This window comes from Haliotis rufescens, unplaced genomic scaffold (genome assembly GCF_023055435.1).
Source record: "Haliotis rufescens isolate VD_foot unplaced genomic scaffold, xgHalRufe1.0.p SCAF_10, whole genome shotgun sequence".
NCBI lineage: Eukaryota > Metazoa > Mollusca > Gastropoda > Lepetellida > Haliotidae > Haliotis > Haliotis rufescens.
In genome coordinates this window covers 3,754,149-3,776,583 of record NW_025963780.1, presented here as the reverse complement: position 1 = coordinate 3,776,583, position 22,435 = coordinate 3,754,149, and the positions used below count along the sequence as shown (strand labels likewise).

General features: G+C 41.4%; 1 protein-coding gene across 1 annotated transcript; it reads left to right on the top strand.

Moving 5' to 3' along the window:
* Positions 1-9,775: 9,775 nt before the first annotated feature.
* On the top strand, positions 9,776-22,097 carry LOC125377589 (clumping factor B-like; the record flags this gene model as incomplete). Its single annotated transcript, XM_048391564.1, has 2 exons — positions 9,776-10,198; positions 21,705-22,097. Coding segments are annotated over exons 1-2 (816 nt in total), but the record flags the coding sequence as incomplete, so codon positions are not given.
* Positions 22,098-22,435: the final 338 nt, after the last annotated feature.

The window sequence follows — 22,435 nt, the reverse complement described above, 5'->3', positions numbered from 1 at the left end:
TGATGGCACTCCTTCATCATGTACATGTACATATATATGCTCTCCGTCTCTGCCTCATGGCACTCCTTCATCATGTACATGTACATATATATCCTCTCTGTCTCATGGCACTCCTTCATCATGTACATGTACATATATATGCTCTCCGTCTCTGCCTCATGGCACTCCTTCATCATGTACATGTACATATATATCCTCTCTGTCTCATGGCACTCCTTCATCATGTACATGTACATATATATGCTCCCCGTCTCTGTCTCATGGCACTCCTTCATCATGTACATGTACATATATATGCTCTCCGTCTCTGTCTCATGGCACTCTTTCATGTACCTATATATGCTCTCCGTCTCTGTCTCAAGGCACTCCTTCATCATGTACATGTACATATATATGCTCTCCGTCTCTGTCTCATGGCACTCCTTCATCATGTACATGTACATATATATACTCTCCGTCTCTGCCTCATGGCACTCCTTCATCATGTACATGTACATATATATGCTCTCCGTCTCTGTCTCATGGCACTCCTTCATCATGTACATATATATGCTCTCCGTCTCTGTCTCATGGCACTCCTTCATCATGTACATGTACATATATATACTCTCCGTCTCTGCCTCATGGCACTCCTTCATCATGTACATGTACATATATATGCTCTCCGTCTCTGTCTCATGGCACTCCTTCATCATGTACATGTACATATATATGCTCTCCGTCTCTGCCTCATGGCACTCCTTCATCAGGTGAATAAGCATATACCCAAAAACATTGTGTTCTTGATAATAAAGAAGTTGACATCATATATTCCCTTCCTTACGTATATGCCCTGTTGCTATTAGAACATACAGAAACTTGCTAATTACGTGAGATCCTTAAGAGTAGATATTGTATATAGGTTTTTAAATTTTGTTAACGATTATTTAATTTGTTCATGAATACACGCACATGATGTTAGTAATCGGAATTCATTGTAACTGTTTCTCTTTTTATGCTGATTGACTAATATCTTCAGTAAAATCTCTTCTTGTAATTTGGTCAGTTTAACTTTTTATACACAATTTAACTCGCCTAAGTGAAAGTTGTATTTTATTACAAAGTCGGACGAATTACAGGTGAATCTACAATACTTTTTCTCTTACGGATGCACGAGTGTGACAATTGGCGATGTGAACGACCTACATTTATGTATCTGTTTCCTAACCTTCTGTATGCTGTGATGACACTGTCCTCCAGAATACATGTTGGATTCGTTTAAACGTTATTGCAATATCCAGAAATTATACGTAAACCTGAAAAAAATTAAAGTTTTGATCTTTGGAAGCGGGCCGTCCAAAAACAGTAGGTTATCTTTTTATTTGGAGAATACGGAAAATGATATCGTAGACAAGTATACGTACTATGGGTGTTATGTTGAGTAGAAACAGAATTTCAAGCCAGCAATAAAATGTTTAGCGGAGAGTGCATCTAAAGCCATGTTCTGTCTTCTAAAAAAAAATCGAGAAATTTTAACATTCCCTTGGATTGTTTACTTAAGGGTTTTGATGTAATGACACTACCAACATTTTATTTATCATATGGCTGTTAAAAATGGGCATACGAAAATATGAACATAATTGAAAAGACCCATCTTAAATTCCTTAAACTAGCATGGGGTCTTAGAAATGGGACCCCAAAGTTTATGGTTTATGGAGAACTAGGTAGAATACCTTTATCGACTTATGCAGCTGAACGGGTAGTTAACTTTTGGCATAAGCTGTGCAAACCCGGACCTGCACCGAAACTATCGCAAATTATTTATAATTTTGCTCATTTGCACGTTTTATCTATTAATGAACAAAATTCCTGGACAAGAAATGTGAGGCAAAAACTTAATAAGTGTGGTCTGTCCTATGTATTTTATGACCCACAAAGCGTTTCCAGCGAGTGGCAACTGCTCAGATAGAAAAAAAACTTAAAAGATCAGTTTTATCAAAATTGGAGATCTGACGTCGAGAGAAGTTCAAAAGGGTATTATTATAAATATTTAAAATATATCTCGTCATTTGAAAACTTTCTTCTCCTATCTAAACAAATTTATTATCCTATCCTATTCTAAAACATAGAACCTGTAACCATAATCCACCTGTCGAAGTTGGCCGTTGGCTGGGTATAGATAGATAATTTAGGACCTGTAAACTGGGTATGTCGCCAGCTATAGCCGATGAATTCCACTACCTGTATTAACATTAAGCGTTCCGTGAATCTAGATCTTAACTTATCTCAAATAAATATACGCAATTCCCGAATATAATAAAATACAAGAAAATGTTGAGTACCAGAAATGTGAAATAAATATAGAACCTTGCAAAGTTCATTATTATGTATAATAGATAAGTACCTGGGTGTAACTGGGTATATGTATGTTTGTTTAGGTAAGTGTTTCTGTTTAAATATTCGTACAGATCTTCAAGCAGAATGTTTATCGCCAAATATTTGTACGGTATAACCGACATCTTGTTAAATATTAATTAAGTTTACATATAGATTGACTGTTGTTACTGATAAACCGATGCGGGGTCGGAGGTACCTCGATCAACTGAAACTGAGTACAAGTGAAGGACACTAATCAATTATACCACACATACCCGGTAGAGATGATAGTAACCAAATGAAACGGCCAAAAGAAATGTTACCAACGATATTTCTAGGATAAAATATGACCAACACAATTTGAAGCAGCAATAACAATTGTATTGTAGAAATTCATCATTCAGAACAGTAAAATGCGAATTTACTAATTCAACAACAAAGTCCTTGACCTCCAACAGGGACATTTCTTGACAAGGGGTCATTCATCATGTATTCGATCAACAACATTGGCTACAACTTTAAGGTGACGACGGCCCAGACCGTTCAATACGGGATATGACCTCCATGAGCGGCAATGCCTCTTCGAATGCGGCGTCGAACTGAGTAGACAAGCGTCCTCACATCGACTGCAGGTATCCGATTCCATTCCTCACGGAGGGCAACGATCAACGCTTGTCTCGTGAAGGGAGGATGTTGACGTTTCCGAAGACGACGCCCCAGCTGGTCCCAGAGATGTTCTATGGGTGACAGATCTGGTGATCGAGCTGGCCACGGCAGGACAGTCACGTTGTTGGCGTTGAGGAAGTCTCTAGTAATACGGGCTTTAGGGGGTGTGGCGTTATCTTGTTTGAACACCGTCCGTTGTTGATGCTGGATGAAAGGAAGAACCACTGGCCGTAAGATATTGTCAATGTAGCATTGTGCTGTCAGATTGCCTTCGATGCATGATGACAAGTTCCGTCTTCTTGTCCCCGCAAATGCCGCCCCAGACCATCACACTTCAGCCCCCGTAAGGTTCCACCTCCTGGACACAACAAGGAGCCGTACGTTCACCACGTCGTCGATAAACTCACGTCCGCCCATCAGGTTTGAAGAGTTTGAACCTGCTCTCGTCACTAAACAGCACTCGCCGCCTTTCCCTTTGTTGCCATCGCTGAGTTTGCCTGCACCACGTCAATCTTGCACGTCGATCTTGACGGGTCAAGGTCATGCCCTTAAAAGGGCGATAAGCCCGGAGACACTAATGTCGTTGTCGTCTGGTCACTGTTTGTCTGCTGACCGGATGCCCTTAGCTGTTGGCAGCTGATGACGTCACAGTAAGAAATCTGTTCCTCAGATGAAGTACCCGTAAAAAGCGGTCATCCTGCTGGGTCGTGACCTTTGGTCTGCCACTCCGTGGTCTGTCTGCGGTTCTGCCAGTCTGTCGGAGACGTGCAACCAGTCTGGTAATGGTCATCTTGGAGCAGTTCATGTTAATGGCAACTGCTCTCTGTGTCGCTCCCATCTGCAGCATACCTATGGCCTTCACCCTCTGGACAGCGGTCAGTATTGGCATGTTCGTTGGTGTTAATCATCGCAACAAATGATAGGGAACAGATCCACGCGTAATTTATACCCGGAAATTGCAAGATAATTTGGGAAAGAATGTTTTAAAAAATTGCTGAAAAACACTAATATCTCCCAAAATCCGTAAAGCACGTGCAAAGAACGACAGAGAACACGAAGGCTGTATTCGTGAGATGTGTTCTTTACTGTTTTTGAACAGGTTGGCATCTTTGTTTCAAAGTGGCAAATCAGTTAATGTTGGTAACGTTTCTTTTGGCCCTCAGTTTATATATATATATATATATATATCCTTAAATATGAAAATGGAAAATATCCTGCTGTCGCATTTGGGCATCAGCTGTCTGAAATAATATGAAACTACATGGTACTATTACATGCTGCATTTGGGCATATATATGCTATTCGCTCGCTTAAAACGAAATACGATTATAACGAACTAAAATTAATTAGTGGTCCCTTTGAATTCGGTATAACCGAATGGTGTCGAATCCAAGGAAGGAACACGTAACTGAAGACGGACAATTGTATAATTATTCAATAATTATTTAAATAAAAAACCAAAGACCCAAAAGAGAATGAGATGATGTGGTAATCTTCATGTAAAAAGATGCGACATAAACTTTCATTATTCCTAAGAAATCTCTGCCCAAAGCACAGACGATTGTACAATCATACGATTGTAAAACATACTTCGGTGATATTCTTGTAAAGCATGGTGATCTTCATGCTAATTATGCAATGGTGATCTTCATGCCAAATATGCAGTGGTGATCTTCATGCCAAATATGAAGCGGTGATCTTCATGCCAAATATGCAGCGGTGATCTTCATGCCAAATATGCAGTGGTTGTCTTCATATAAAAACTTGCAGTTGTGGCCAATAGCTGAACATGTGACATTCCAAAACCATTTAGGTACGAGATACCTATCCATAGGTGTATGAATGTACATGCATTTATTAGGCAATGGATTTAAAGATTTATGAGTTTATCAGTCTAATTGATGTTTGTGCTTTGTACGTATCAGTGCAATTCAGCGGCCCGCCAAAATGGCCCACGGGACACTAAAAAACTCATAAAAACAATATTTTATATATGTACACAACACATTTAATAGTACTTTTGAAAATAACATCCATAATAGCCCCCGTACAAGCATCCTATATACACACAACCACATCCCGTCCTTCACTCACAGCAGCTTACTCAAACCACTCAAACACACCCGCTCACTCAAACAAACTCGCTCATTCAAACGGATCCAAAACCTCTGCGTAGTCATCGGCGTAGCTTCGCAAAAGTTTTACTACTACTACTACTACTACTACGACTACTGCTACAAACTACTACTAGACTACTAGTGCTACAACTAGAATAACTACAAATACTACCACTGTATATAGATAGATAGAGTGAGTATGGTTTTACGCCGCTTTTAGTTATATTGCAGTAATATCACGGCGGGGGAGTCCAGAAATGGACTTCACACATTGTACCCGAGTCGGACCCAAGCCGGGTATTGGGCGTGACGACTATATATACACAGTCAACGTGTCACGTCTGTCCGTTTTTACGTCATACCATGCACAACACGATAAAGGACAGCCATTATTCGTTATATTCAGATGGTTTCTGGTCATATTCAAATTTAGCCCTCCAGGGAAACACGTGGGACATTTTGATCTCACACACGACAGTAACAGCACGCGGAAACACAGACAGGTTACCATTGCACAAAACAACCTTAGCGCTACGACTGTCGTAAGTCTATGTTAAGGTGTGGGAGTTACAATCCCCTAAGCGATAAGATCGCTTTGTACAACGGCACCCAGGTCTGTAAGGCCCATTGTCATAAATAAATAAGCTGTAGGTCTCAAGAGGTAGGGAAACATGAATGAACACATTGTGAGACTAAATCTGCAAGATGACAGACAAAATCCTCCTTTGTACAATGCAAACAATAAAAGAGACAACAATTAAATAATCTACGTGTAGTTAGAAATTAGAATATGAATAGTGAAAAACAGTTACCATATGGTATGTGCATGTATAACTTGTCTTCATACACCACGCTTGTACCGGAGCATACCAAGATCCTCTATTCTCATTCTGTCCGATTGGGAAACATTTGACTGTAGCTCTGGTAAAGTGTGTTTTAACACATTTTACCAACCCGTCCCAGCCCTAATGTCAAAGATTGAGAATTCACAAGAATTGCAATAGACTCTCCTTTGTCCACATAAATGATACTGGTGCCATTGTCGGGACACGAATCGACTTAAAAACAAATCAGCTTACAATACCTTCCGCGTTTCAAAAGATACCGTTTTAATTATTGAATAACAATTTGCTTATCATGTATTTCAGTTACACTTGAAAGGATTCGTCTCAAATAAATGAATCCATTCAAATTCGCTCTTAAAGTCCCATCACCCATGACGGACACACTGAATGCACACACCTTGCCGGTTTGACTGCAGATTTGGGTATGGATATTGTAAGAAAAAGTAATGAAAATTAACTGTGATGTGCTTCAAAGTGTGCGCTCATGTAAGCTATATAATACACATCTTCTTGGGGGAAGGGGGCCTAGTGGTTAAAGCGTTCGGTCGTCACGCCGAAGACCCGGGTCGAATTCTCCACATGGGTACAAATTGTGAAGCCCATTTCTGGTGTCCCCCGCCGTGATATTGTTTGAATATTGCTAATAGCGGCGTTAAACCATACTCACCCACTCACATCTAATTGGGTGAACTATTTACTGAATTATTTACTATTTGCTTTGGAGACGACCACCTCTTATTCCGGAACAAACACGACACCAGCATCACTGATTTCGAGAACAATGGAGAACGTGAACTACATTTCTTATCGTTGAAAGTCATTTCTAATGCATTCGAGCAATCGAATCAACAGTTGCGTTGGTTGAAACATCACACTTTAATTATATATCATGGCGCGTTCTATTGAAAGTTTGTCATGTAAATGTGGGTAGCGTTTGTTTTTCCCACTAGTTTAGTTCGTGAAACGTTGGATAGTCCTGTTAATTTTGTTGAGGGTGGGTGGGGAATGGGTCTATTTATATCGACAGCTGATTACTTTAATCATAATACTGGGAACACAAATCCTTTCTCAGTGATGAACTTGATTGGTAATCTACGTTTTCTCGATGCACATTATTCCTTATGTATTCACAATGTATTCACAATGGATTGACAATGGATTGACATGTCATCGATACCAATAAGCTCGTGGGTTCTCGTGTTAATTACTTTCCCCATGATGATCAATGGACGACAAGTCGTGTATTCAATACACGGCACATGCAAGTGGTTCGTTTCATTGTAAAAGGAAATGCCATTTTCAAAAACTCGATACTTGTGTTTATGAACCAAAACAAAAGACAATATCGACCCAGGACGACGTCGGTTTTGTTGGATTTGGAAAAACATGCCCTACTCTTGTGCTACCTATAATTATTTTGATTATCAATTGCGGTTCAGGGATAAGGAGAAATATATATATGACAGTCATAAAAGTAATTACATATAATAAGTACATCAAACTAATTTTACACCGCATTTAATGCAACCTTTAAATATAACTATGAGCAGAATTTGATTAAACCAATTTCGCACGTGTAGCAGAGCTTTCTCGTAACAACATGTTCCCAGCTCTGTCATTCAAAAACGCGGACGGCAATGTGTATTTTTTATTAAAATATCAGAAACATCAGAAGCTGCAATCTTCACTTTGAGTCCCTCTTTAAAGTATCAGAAACATCAGAAGCTGCCATCTTTACTTTGACGCCCCCTTTAAATATCAGAAACACCAGAAGCTGCCATCTTTACTTTGAGTCCCTCTTTGAAATATCAGAAACATCAGAAGCTGCCATCTTTACTTTGAGTCCCTCTTTAAAGTATCAGAAACATCAGAAGCTGCCATCTTTACTTTGACTCCCCCTTTAAAGTAACAGAAATATCAGAAGCTGCCATCTTTACTTTGACCCCCCCCCCCCCTTTAAAATATCAGAAACATCAGAAGCTGTTTACTTTGACTCCCCTTTAAAATATCAGAAATATCAGAAGCTGCCATCTTTACTTTGACTCCCCTTTAAAATATCAGAAATATCAGAAGCTGCCATCTTCACTTTGACTCCCCTTTAAAATATCAGAAATATCAGAAGCTGCCATCTTCACTTTGACTCCCCTTTAAAATATCAGAAATATCAGAAACTGTTTACTTTGACTCCCCCTTTAAAATATCAGAAACATCAGAAACTGTTTACTTTGACCCACCCTTTAAAATATCAGAAACATCAGAAACTGTTTACTTTGACTCCCCCTTTAAAATATCAGAAACATCAGAAGCTGTTTACTTTGACTCCCCCTTTAAAATATCAGAAATATCAGAAGCTGCCATCTTTACTTTGACTCCCCTTTAAAATATCAGAAATATCAGAAGCTGCCATCTTCACTTTGACTCCCCTTTAAAATATCAGAAACATCAGAATGTTGCCATCTTTACTTTGACTCCCCCTTTAAAATATCAGAAACATCAGAAGCTGTTTACTTTGACTCCCCCTTTAAAATATCAGAAATATCAGAAGCTGCCATCTTTACTTTGACTCCCCTTTAAAATATCAGAAATATCAGAAGCTGCCATCTTTACTTTGACTCCCCTTTAAAATATCAGAAACATCAGAAACTGTTTACTTTGACTCCCCCTTTAAAATATCAGAAACATCAGAAACTGTTTACTTTGACTCCCCCTTTAAAATATCAGAAACATCAGAAGCTGTTTACTTTGACTCCCCCTTTAAAATATCAGAAACATCAGAATGTTGCCATCTTTACTTTGACTCCCCCTTTAAAATATCAGAAACATCAGAAGCTGTTTACTTTGACTCCCCCTTTAAAATATCAGAAATATCAGAAGCTGCCATCTTTACTTTGACTCCCCTTTAAAATATCAGAAATATCAGAAGCTGCCATCTTCACTTTGACTCCCCTTTAAAATATCAGAAACATCAGAATGTTGCCATCTTTACTTTGACTCCCCCTTTAAAATATCAGAAACATCAGAAGCTGTTTACTTTGACTCCCCCTTTAAAATATCAGAAATATCAGAAGCTGCCATCTTTACTTTGACTCCCCTTTAAAATATCAGAAATATCAGAAGCTGCCATCTTCACTTTGACTCCCCTTTAAAATATCAGAAACATCAGAAACTGTTTACTTTGACTCCCCCTTTAAAATATCAGAAACATCAGAAACTGTTTACTTTGACTCCCCCTTTAAAATATCAGAAACATCAGAAACTGTTTACTTTGACTCCCCTTTAAAATATCAGAAACATCAGAAACTGTTTACTTTGACTCCCCCTTTAAAATATCAGAAACATCAGAAGCTGTTTACTTTGACTCCCCCTTTAAAATATCAGAAACATCAGAAGGTGGCAACTTTACTGTGAGTCCCCCTTTAAATATCAGAAACATCATAAGCCGACATCTTTACTTTGAGACTTTCACTTACTGAGTTATAACTCCACTGTAAGCAACCTGATTGGCACAGCTCTAGTTATAGCGTTCTGACACTGAAGGAAGATGATCACTCATCCTTGGAACCGATCCCCCAATCATGAAATGTTTGTTTAGAATCTGTGATGGTGAACAGAGATGTATTTCTGGACCATGCGACCTCTCACATCGCTTTTACTTCAAATAAAGAGAGGTCTTAAATATTTCATGTGTTATTCCGTGACTGTACATATTAGTTCTTTTGAGAAATGATCGGAGACCTGGAAATGTCCATTGGGAGCGTCGCAAACGTTTATCCGTTCACGCGCGTAACCTAAATGACGAAGCGTTTGGCCACTTTAAGACGGTCATTGTTTCGAAGTCGACTAAAGAGAGTACGTGAACGTGTATTTGAAAGGTTCCGACGCCTGAGTTGGCTGTCCGCCATGGAGCTGACAACATCCCGCGTGATTCTGTTCCTGTGTATCGTCGTCATCTGTAACGGCATCAACCCCACCACTATCCTGAATGTGGGTGGTTCATATGACAACATTCTCCCGGGTCATGGCTATGACTTGTTAAAAGTGCAAACCCTCGAACATTGTCACAGAGTTTGTCTGTACTCGCCGAAATGTTTGTCTGTAAATTGGAACATGAAGACAAGGTTTTGTCAACTGAACTCGGAAGACGTCGGTCCTGGAGCCTCTCTGATGCCGTCCACGGGAGACGTGTACGTCCCTGCACTGAGCCCCAACATCCAGGTATGCCATTTGATGAGTATATTTCACTCCATCATTATTTTCATATTGTCCCGAATGGTCCCGCCCTGGTTGGTTGGGTTGGTTGGGTTGGTTGGCTGGATGGTTGTTTGGTTGGTTGGCTAGTTAGTTGGTTGGCTGGTTAGTTGGTATGTATGAAGATATTTAATCAATTACCTAAAATTCATCCCAGAATATACCAAATTCGGATATACCGAACTCAAAGGACACTTGAAAATATGTTCGTAATATCCGAAAATAGATATTCACAAGAACAAGAACATTTGTCACCATTGCTCGGGACCCCTGAAGATCCGGGGTAGAATAGGTCTTCAGCAATCCATGCTTGCCGTAAAAGGCGACTATGCTTGTCGTAAAAGGCGACTAACGGGATCGGGTTGTCAGCCTCGCTGACTTGGTTGAAGCATGTCATCGATCCCAATTGCCTGGGTCGATGCTCATGATATCAATCACTGGATTGTCTGGTCTTGACACGATTATTTACAGACCGCCGTCATATAACTGGAATATTGCTGAGTGCGGCGTTAAACAACAGACCAACCAATCAACCATTGCTCGGAATAAAAATTAGTTCGATTCATCCATCTTACGATAACCGTAGTTAACATCCGTTCCCTCCCATCAGTTGTCGATGCTTCAAATGTCCCAGTTGTCAAAAAAAGATATGACAAATGGCGTGTGTAATTAATGGAAGGGTACCCTAACATCACTCTGTTGAACTGGGCCCTGGTTTTTGCTGGTATGTCGCTTTATCCGACTTCGTAAAATCCGGTGTTCATCAAAAGGGTATTAAGCTCACCGATCTTCGAACAACTGATTGGTGTGAGAGTACCTGGTCGTCCCTTGAGACATACACTACCGAGCAAAAGAAAGAATCCACCCATGCTTCATGGTGGCTAAAATGAAACAAGCATGAAATGGTTATTCGATGGTGATGTAAATTATTTGATATTGGTATCACCGTCGCGTTTTGGACCTTCAGTTTACCGTGTTTCGGCGACTGTTTTCAACCTAGTAACGTCTTGATAATGTTTGGCAAATATTTGTTCAGACAAATCCGTTCTTCAAGTCAAAATTTCTTTTGCCGTCAGTTAATATCAAATGACGCTGATTCCGTTATCTAACGTCGCAGCTGGGATCCTTAATTGTTTTCGCTGATCATCAAATTTAAGTTTTTACAAAACATTTTAACAATAAATCCGTGAGTGTTTCGTGGTTTCAATAACAGGTTTAGAGAACGGATGGTCAAGTGGTCAAACAGTATACACGTAGTCAGTTACCCTTATCTAGTACAAGGACACACACACACACACACGCACACACACTCACACACGCGCACGCACGCACGCACACACACGCACGCACGCACACACACACGCGCGCGCGTGCGCGCACACACACACACACGCGCGCGCGCGCGCGCACACACACACACGTTATATAAGTGCAATAATCTTTGACGCGGCGTTAAACCCAATTTCACCTCACTATCTTGAGATCCCTGTACGTGCTCCTGCGTTTCACCTGCGTAATTAAGCTGCAGGCAGTAATGCCGAAATAGCGGCGTTGAATCCAAGTCAGTCACGCTGTGACATGTAACAATGAACCTCACGTATGTCGATACTTGGTAACCTTATCATGTTACAATCTCCGGGGTAGAATAGGTCTTCAGCAACCTAACATTTGGAACACAGAAACGTTTCATATTTATATTGCTTTCTTTAGTTTTCATGTTTTTCAATTTATACATCTTAACCTAAACCCGTGTTAGAAGATCCGGGGTAGAATAGGTCTTCAGCAACCCATGCTTGCCGTAAGAGGCGACTATGCTTGTCGTAACAGGCGACTAACGGGAGCGGGTGGTTAGGCTCGCTGACTTGGTTGATACATGTCATCGTATCCCAATTGCGTGTATCGATGCTCATGATGTCAATCACTGGATTGTCTGGTTCAGACTCGAGTACAACAGACCAACGTTAAAGAGGTGGAATATTGCTGAGTGCGGTGTTAAACAACAAGCAAACAAACAAGTTGCTGTGTGTTGAGAGGATCAGCAATCCTGCAGAGTCCTTCGCTTGGATGAAGTCGTCTGGCCTAAAAAGTGAAACTGAAGGCTCTCTGTTCGCTGCTCAGGATCAGTCACTTCCCACTCGAAACCGTCAATGTGTGATTTTTCATCAAAATGTAAATATGAAAATGTAGATTATGTAATGAATTTAATGAGACTGTCCAACACATTGTCAGTGGATGCCCAGCTTTGACACAAACACAGTATCTTAAACGACATGATGGTGTCGCTCGATCATTATTTTTTTATTACGTCTTCGACTTGCTTGTGGTTTTGACACAGAGGTCCACCCATGGTACGACCCGGAATATGTAGAGGGCGTCATGGAAAATGATAAATACAAAATTCTTTGGAATAGGCCCGTTTATAGCCTTAGACGTATCCAGGTCAACAAACCGGATCTTGTCCTAAATCTAATGAAATCATTTATATAATTGAATTTTCTGTCCCCTTTGAGACTAATGTGATTGACAAGATTGAGGAAAAACATGGCAAATATACGCTTTCGAAATGTCACGCTTGCATCCCAAGTACCAAGTTGTCCGACTCCCCATTGTTCTCGATGCCTTTGGTTTGGTACCTGTTGACTGACATTGGAGTACACGGGTTTGCTATCAGGAATACAGCCCTTCTGATAATCTGGGTAATACAGAAGGCTGCAGTGTTGGAGAGTCTTCACATTCTCCGAAACGTTCCGGTTGGGTTTGACTAGGCAGCGCTTCCTGGGAGAAGTCCCATTCGCTGTCTGGGCTGCGTGTAGAGGGGGCAGGGGCCCTGAGCTGATGATGAGCCTAACCAGCCTGACTGTGCCAGGATCACCCAAACGCTCTTTGCTGCATTTTAAAAAATTTAATCTGTAAAAAAAATTAATAATAATAATAATAATAATAATAATAATAATAATGATGATAATAATAATAATAATGAGATTATGGGATGGGGGGCGGGGGTGGATGCTGGATGCTGAGGTTTTAGTTGTGTAAAACAAGGTTTCCCCTCTAGTGTCATGTGAGTCCGATCTAAATAAAAGAATGTAATATCAACGAGTGTTGTTTTATTCTCTTGTTATTTAGTTTCTAATATCGGCTAGCACTACAAACAACCACTGGTGACCAGAGTGTGGCATAAATCCTGCAGGGGAATCATGCAGGAACCAGAGATACTGTATGGCCCTTATGATCCCCAGGGTGAGTGAGTGAGTATGGTTTTACGCCGCTTTTAGCAATATTCCAGCAATATCAAGGCAGGGGGACACCAGAAATGGGCATCACACATTGTACTCATGTCGGGAATCGAACCCGGGTCTTCGGCGTGACTTGCAAACGCTTTAACCACTAGGCTACCCGACCGCCCCCCCTGATCACCAGATAGGTGGTCTCACTTTGGTTACCGATGGTCTATAACCTGTTTTCTAATTGGACGTAATCTATTGTATATTGACGTGTTATTATTTTTTTACCTTTTTTTATTTTAAATCTGTTATGTATCTTACTGTTGTACTGTCCTTTGTCGACATATATGTTATAATGCGTACCCTTTTCTCGACGTTATATGGCTGCAATATTAGAAAGTGGAGACAATTTATGGACAACTTCTTTAATTACTGTAAAGGCGACGTTTCGGTATAGATTCTTATGTCGTTGTCAAGCAAGACTGAATGAAGATTGTTTTTGCTTTAAGTGGTTAAAAGGTCGCCTTCTGCCTCAGCAATTTCGGCTGACCTGTCCCTCTTTGGGACTTAAGTGTGTGAGCAGGGTACACAAGTTTTGCGAGTTTTGGTTTTCATAGAATGTCTGTTTTTGTATTGATTTGATTTCTATTTTTTAGTATATTGATATAATTTTATTTTTATCTTTGGCTGCTATGTTCATATTCGTTCGAGTAGCTGTCCATCTCTCAGAAATAGAGTTAGTTTGGCCTTCGCTATTGCATCTCTTGGTTTAAGGAGATCTATGACAGAGAGCGGATCTAACTGCAATTCTTGTTTTAGTCATAATTTACAAAGAAGACGCAATTTCTGGATAAAAGACTTCTTTAATTACTGTAAAGCCGACATTTCGGTATAAATCCTTATACCGTTGTCAAGCAAGAGTGAATGAAGAACATGGAACAGAATATACATAGTAGGTGGAGGATTAACAGTAGAGGAGTCACAGTAACAATAGCTGTACACGAGTGGGATAGGTAGAGTAGGTAGAGTAGGTAGAGTAGGTAGAGTAATGATAACAGAATGATAATACTGTAACAACATGATCATGATGGACAGAGAGCGCATGAAATGGAACTCATTGGCTTCCACTCCTGTGTTCTCGTTAACTGACTTAGTCATATCACTGAACATTGATAAACAAAGATCTGTATCGCTATGAATGAACTCACGCTGTGCTGATCACAGCTGGTGAAATTCTTATCGATGTTGAAATAACGCAGTTGCTAGGCCTATGAACGAACCAGCACTTGTCTGGCATAATGGTCGTCAAAGCTATCTGACATGTTGTTTTTTTATCAACCTGTAATGAAGCTACACTTTGTCCAAAATGTTTTTTATACACAAAAAAGCGCTGTCCATTTGAATGACTTTTTGCGTATGATGTTTGTGTATATATGTGGTTTTCCCCCTCCCTGTTCTGAAACATCTGTGTAAATGTAACTGATAATGCATTCTTAAGTAAGGACACATTATTATACTTCCAGTCATGTGAGGAAGTCTACATGACAATAACATGCTAATGCTAACGTTTTATTCCACTGATTCAAGTTTGCACTCGTGCACACGCTACATGTATAACCTCATGATAACATTAGGGCAAATATGTCAAAAACGGGTGCCGTTCAGTATCAGAAAACAACGGTAACGGAAAACTAACAAGCATAACCAAGAACACATTAAGAATGTTGTTTTGTATACCAAGTGACTGCACATTATTATGATTCCTGATGTGAATTTGTTTTCTATCATTCGTTTGGTGTTGCTAATGCAATTTCAATTCTTTATGCTCAAAATGTTGACAAATTATGACAAATAGAACCTTGAGGCAATGTGGCAAGATTTGTTGGTTTGTTTGTTTGTTGTTTAACGCCGCACTCAACAATATTCAAGCTATATGACGGTGGTCTGTAAATAATCGGGTCTGGACCAGACAAACCAGTGATTGATATCATGAGCATCGATCCAGGCAATTGGGATACGATGACATGCATCAACCAAGTCAGCGAGCCTGACCACCCGCCCCCGTTAGTCGCCTCTAACGACAAGCATAGTCGCCTTTTACGGCAAGCATGGGTTGCTGAAGATCTATTCTACCGCGGATCTTCACTGGTCCATGAAACTTTATTAACTACTGCCAGTTAGCTCAAGTTGCACAAATACTGTTTTGAGGTTTGAGACTGAAATAGTCAACTTTTTATCAGATGTGAAAGTTCTCTCAGGTTGCCTGTTCTACACCAACGTAGCATAGCGACAAGATCAATTGTCAACTATAACATTCAGAGTAAGAAGCAGGGAAAAACTTAACGGTCGTGTCATTTATGTGACTTGAATCAGGTGAATAATGTGCCATTAATATTTCATGATATTTTCCGGTGTTGTGTTCATGCTCAATTAAAGTTCCAAATCGATATTATGTCTTTGTAAACAGTGGAAACGCTGTAACAGACGCCAAAGAACTTTCAGACTTTCGTTGCCACAACAAAACAATCCTTTTACGGGAAATATGTACAATTCTATTGTTTGCCGATTGCAAGTTGACGCCATGATCTATTCATCTGGAGTGTATTCTTAAAGCCAAACCACAGTGGTACAGAGTCAACAAGAAGTGTTATAATTACGCCACACTTCAGTGTATTTAAGTCGAAACCTTCAACCCAATAAGTAAATGAGTGAGTATGGTTTTACGCCGGTTTTAGCAACATTCCAGCAATATCACGGCGGGGGACACCAGAAATGGGCTTCACACATTGTACCCATGTAGGGAATCGAACCCGGGTCTTCGGCGTGGAGAGCAACGGCTTTAAACACAAGGCCATCCGACCGCCCCTTTAACCCAATAAATAACGTGAAACTTACACCGAGAAATGGTCATTGCTGATGTGCTCTCTGCTGTAAAGAGTGTCATTTCCGTTTTGGTTTTCTCAAACAAAACATCTTTGGAATCAGTGGCTTCCCGTGAAGATCCGGGGTAGAATAGGTCTTCAGCAACCCATGCTTGCCGTAAAAGGTGACTATTCTTGTCGTAAAAGGCGACTAACAGGATCGGGTGGTCAGGCTCGCTGACTTGGTTGATACATGTCATCGATCCCAATTGCGTGGATCGATGCTCATGATATCAATCACTGGATTGTCTGGTCCAGACTCGATTATTTACAGACCGCCGCCATGTAGCTGGAATATTGTTGAGTGAGGCGTTAAACAACAAACCAACCAACTAACTGGAATCAGTGGCGCTGCTTTTCAGAGGTGTAATCAGGCGAGGATGGCCTTGCAGTAAAAGTGTTCGCTAAGCTCGCCGCAGACTCGAGTTCCATTCCACATGTCGATCTCACTCATTCGAGGGACGTAATCACATTTCTCTGTACATTGCGAATATTGTCAGGAAGACCGTATTTAGCCAATTAAAGGAAACTACGCCTTGTCCTATTGATAATGTGCAATATATCGAGAGTTTCAGAAACACGTGATATCGTCATTATAAGTGCAATTAAGGATTGACTGTGTATTTTTTTCGGTTCATTGAGGTATGAATAAAAAAACCGATGTGCATACTGTATGAATCCGCGTAGCGGATTCTTACAAAATTCCAATGCTTATAATAAATTCGACAACAAAAACATACAATAGTTTAACCAAAAACAGTTGTTTATTGTCAAAGAAGGAAAAAATGACGAGATTGATAAACATTCCAGGTGTAGGAATACATACTGTGGCGTGACATGAATCAGGTGATTGTTTAATTTATGCGTATATCTTGAGAGTAGAGAGTAGAATCAAAGCAAAGTTCATAGGACCTGTCAGTCAAGGCAAGAGGCGAAAAGAACTGCAAAGGTCAGACTGTCACGAGTCAGAACAAATATGTCCGGGAGAAGGCGGCTGTTTCAAATGACATGGCCAGTTGCCGCCATATTCAAACATTAGATCCCTGAGAACGGGAAGACACAGTTGGAAAATGCTAGTTACAAATTAAACCCGAAGACATGAAATTTGTGGATCCGATGCGAGCGGGCCTGCACGTTTGATGTTTCATTCCTTCTCGGCCTTCGGTCTCAAGGGTTGTATGGACAATGAATATGCATGAATTTCGCTAAATGCATGACTGTGCATGACGATACACGTGAGCAGAAAGGGAATTCCCTCGACTGTAATAATGGGATTCCCCGACATTACGTAGCAATAAAAGTAGTCCGCCTCGGTGGGCGTGGCTAAATTTTTTACATTCATTTGGAAATGAATTCAATAACACGTGACCAATTCAGCTAATCAGAATACAGGAATTTCAATGAACACAAGGAAAATTTGATTATTCAGGAATGAAACAGAAATATTACAAGCTTCTGTAGATGCATAACTGGTGTGAGGTACGTTCAGTACTGTATTAGAGTAATGTACACTCTTCATTCACAGAGGGGCGGTCGGGTAGCCTAGTGGTTTAAGCGTTCGCTCGTCACGCCGAAGACCCGGGTTCGATTCCCGACATGGGTACAATGTGTGAAGCCCATTTCTGGTGTCCCCTGCCGTGATATTGCTGGGATATTGCTAAAAGCGGCGTAAAACCATACTCACTCACTCATTCACAAAATTAATGTTCCTAACTTAAATCACAAAACACATACAGGTCGGTATGACGAGGGGGTAGAGTATTAAAAGTAACATTAAAAAATGAATTTTAAGGAAAAGTGACAAGTAAAAGCGAGAAATATATTTTCTCAAGACATACAGGAACAATGTACCTATGTCGCCATGCTGCGTTCCAGACACAAGTCTTCTATGAATAATAAACCAATAGAGAACGGTTTATCAACAGTGCAACTAGCTATAACAACCAGACTTTCGCGAATTTCCTGGCCGGACCGGTTATAGCGATACAAGTGTGAATATACCAAATGCACTGACGATATTTCAGTAAGGGGTTTCTTTGAGCGTGGTGAGGATAGGTGAAATGGGGTTTAACGTCGCGTAATGGGGTTTACTCGTCAGAACTAATGCCGGTTTTATACTGCTACCCAAAGATACCATGACAACAAGTGCCATCTTGAACGTCCTTTGGTATGGTGGAACCACCGACCTTCTGCTCTCCAAGAAGACCCTCTTTCCACTGGACCACGGAGACGGTCCTTCACTGTACGAAGTTTTAAGGGTAGTTTATCAGATATGATGTCATGAATTTAATATTATTATCATATTCATAACAATAGTCATAGTTTTAGTCCTTGATTTCCTCGTTCTAAATGGAAATGATTTTATAACATATATGACCTTTCCAAGTGTGTGTGTGTGTGTGTGTGTGTGTGTGTGTGTGTGTGTGTGTGTGTGTGTGTGTGTGTGTGTGTGTGTGTGTGTGTGATATAAGGGAACGGTACATGGTCCCTAGAGCAGTATTCTCTGGTATTGTGTTCTGTTTGTACACACATGAACAGAATCTAGCACTTGAAAATAAGACCATTAAGATTCAAACTAGCTGTATAATGATCCCTATCACTATCAAATCTAGTTTATGATACGTACACACTACAATGACTTTGTTCTGCCATCAGCTGCAATACAGAGTTGTTTCATGCCGTGTACATAAGATATTACCACAGTTATACACTGTAATACTGTGTGAAGGTATAAAACGGATGCTAGATATATTTAGCTCTAAACGTGCTTAGAGAAACGTTATGACATATAACACATGCCAGGATCTCCCGTTAAAAGATGGTACTTGTTGTTACCCTGTCTGGCGCTCGGCATTAAGGGGCTAAACAAGGACTGGTCGGCTCGGAGTCAGTATACTGTGTCTGAGTGGGGTATTCATGTTAAACTGCGGCATGGTATCTCAGTGGGCTAGCACTATAAATCGGCATCAGTCCGAACTAGTACAAGCAGCCACACACACACACACACACACGTGCATGCTCGTCGCTATATAAGTGCAATAATCTTGGACGCGACGTTAAAACCAATTTCACCTCCCCTCACCAAGGATCTCTACATCCCAACATCTTATCATGTTTTGAACAAAGCTTGTTAAAAAAACTGTGGAATATTGTTCATGATCTCATTCCATAGCTACCCCATCCCTTTCGCGCGTCAATACGAGGCACGCACGTTTACAGCAGATCTACTGTCCTAACAATCGTTATATCAAACTCACGCAGTGTCTCGGGGGAAATTAATCACAGTGCAAAAAAATCAAGTCAGAAAAGAAATGTCGATCGTTGTGTGATACCATTAAAGTCTGTAAGTGATCAATCACATTTTCTTATTTGATAATATCGTTGAATTCAAACACATTTAGGTTTGGTTTGGTTTGTTGTTTAACGCCGCACTTAGCAATATTCCAGCTATATGACGGCGTTCTGTAAAGTCTGGACCAGATAATCCAGTGATTGACATCATGGGCATCGATCAACGCAAATGGGATCGATGACATGTATCAACCAAGTCAGCGAGCCTGACCCCCGATCCCGTTAGTCGCCTTTTACGACAAGCATAGTCGCCATTTTCGGCAAGCATGGGTTGCTGAAGGCCTATTCTACCTAAAACATAATCGTCCTAAACAATTCCAAACAAGTTTGGGGTATGGGGTTTGGGTTTGGGTAGTGTGTGTGTGTGTGTGTGTGTGTGTGTGTGTGTGTGTGTGTGTGTGTGTGTGTGTGTGTGTGTGTGTGTGTGTGTGTGTGTGTGTGTGGGTGGGTGTGGTAGTGTGTGTGTGTGTGTGGGGGTGGGGGGTGGGGTGGGGGGGGTAGTGGGGTTGTGTGTGTAGGGGGGTGGGGGGTAGTGTGGGGCTGGGGGGTATGTGTGTATGTGTGTGTGGTAGTGTGTGTGTGTGGGGGGGGGAGTGTGTGTGTGGGTGTGTGGGTGCGCGCGCGTGTGTGGGTGGATGGGTGGGTGTGTGTGGTAGTGTGTGTGTGTGTGTGTGGGGGGGGGGTAGTGTGGGGCTGGGGGGTATGGGTTTGTGTGGTGTGTGTGTGTGTGTGGGGGGGGTAGTGTGGGGCTGGGGGGTATGGGTGTGTGTGTGGGGTGTGTGTGTGTGGGGGGGTAGTGTGGGGCTAGGGGTATGGGTTTGTGTGGTGTGTGTGTGTGTGTGGGGGGGTAGTGTGGGGCTGGGGGGTATGGGTGTGTGTGTGTGTGTGTGTGTGTGGGGGGGGGTAGTGAGTGTGTGTGTGGGGGGGGGGTAGTGTGGGGCTGGGGGGTATGAGTGTGTGTGTGGTGTGTGTGGAGGGAGGGAGGGGGGGGGGGGGGACATCAAGACGCGTTTTAGTTTGGATAATGGATAAAACACTTTTTACAACGTAGTTACCAGTTAGACGTCTTCTTGGGGGATGAGGGCGGTCGGGTAGCCTAGTGGTTAAAGCGTTCGCTCTTTATGCCGAAGACCTGGGTTCGATTCCCGACATGGGTACAATGCGTGAAGCCCATTTCTGGTGTCACCCGCCGTGATATTGCTAGAATATTGCTAAAAGTGGCGTAAAACCACACTCACTCACTCACTCACTCACTCTCACTCACTAACTTGGGAGATGAAGTACCCACCACTAATATAAGACAACATGATTAGGCTCTGATGCTGAAATAATTTGAATTTATTTGAAAGAAGTTAAACCTCAAAGTCACAAGCCTGTACATTCTACTTGATTGAGTCCAAGTACTCATTTAACGTCGTGTTTGGAAGGGTACAGGCACAAGATGGCTTTGCTTCTAAAGTAGTTCGGGTGGGGACTTGGACAATATGTGTTCGATTCATCGAGTTATGACCACAAAGGTGCTTTCCTCGATAGTCTAACAAATTGCAGGAAATCACATAGAATTTAAATATATAGGATTATATTCGCTGTGCAGAGTTGCGTGCCTTGGGCACGCCAGAAGCCAATGATCGTGGGTTCGAATCCCGTTTCGCCCCGATTATGTTTCAAGGTTTGTCAGCACCACACCCGTGCTCGTGGGTTTCACCGACGTGGTAAACGTCTGAGACCTGCATCACTTCGGGTTTTCCTCCCACATTAAGCCGACGCACCATGATATAACTGGAATGCTGTTCAAAGCGGCGTTAAACCTTACTCACTCACTCCCTATCTATTAATCATATCAATCAATCGGCCAGTCAAGTGTAAATCGATTTATGCCTTTCAGAATCACGCTTGCATACCAAGCCCGTGTGCATTTGGAGAGGTTTGTATCCCCGTGACGTCAACCACAAACTTCGTATGCTTGCTTCCCGATGATCAAGTATCAACATTAACAACGGCTGTAACTGTTCCTACAACGACATCGGCTACGACTCCAACGTCAACGACGACACCCACAACGACTTCGACAACGACTTCGACAACGACTCCGGCAACGACTCCGACAACGACACCGACTCCAACAACGACTCCAACAACGACTCCAACAACGACTCCGACAACGACTCCGACAACGACTCCGATGACAACGACTCCAACGACTCCAACAACGACTCCGACAACGACTCCGACAACGACTCCGACAACGACTCCAACAACGACTCCAACAACGACTCCGACAACGACTCCGACAACGACTCCGACCACGACTACGACGACAACGACTCCGACAACGACAACAACAACAACAACGACTCCAACAACGACTACGACAACAACGACATCAACGACAACAACAACAACAACGACAACAACAACTACGACGCCAGGTAGGGAAAATACATACAATAGATTTGATGTTAATATCTGTACTTTTGAACACCTAAATATTATATACTCACACGCAAAAGAAACGCAAGTGGTTTTAAGCAAATAGGTAACAAACATGGAACCATAAATTGATACGAGTTTTAGCATGTAGTGAAGCATGATGGTGTTATCGATATTTTTGGAAGCCCCGAGTAAAAACGCAACATAAAAACGAATCGCCAAAACGCACCATTTCAATGAATATGTGGGTATCATGCACCCATTTCTCGCGAAATCTA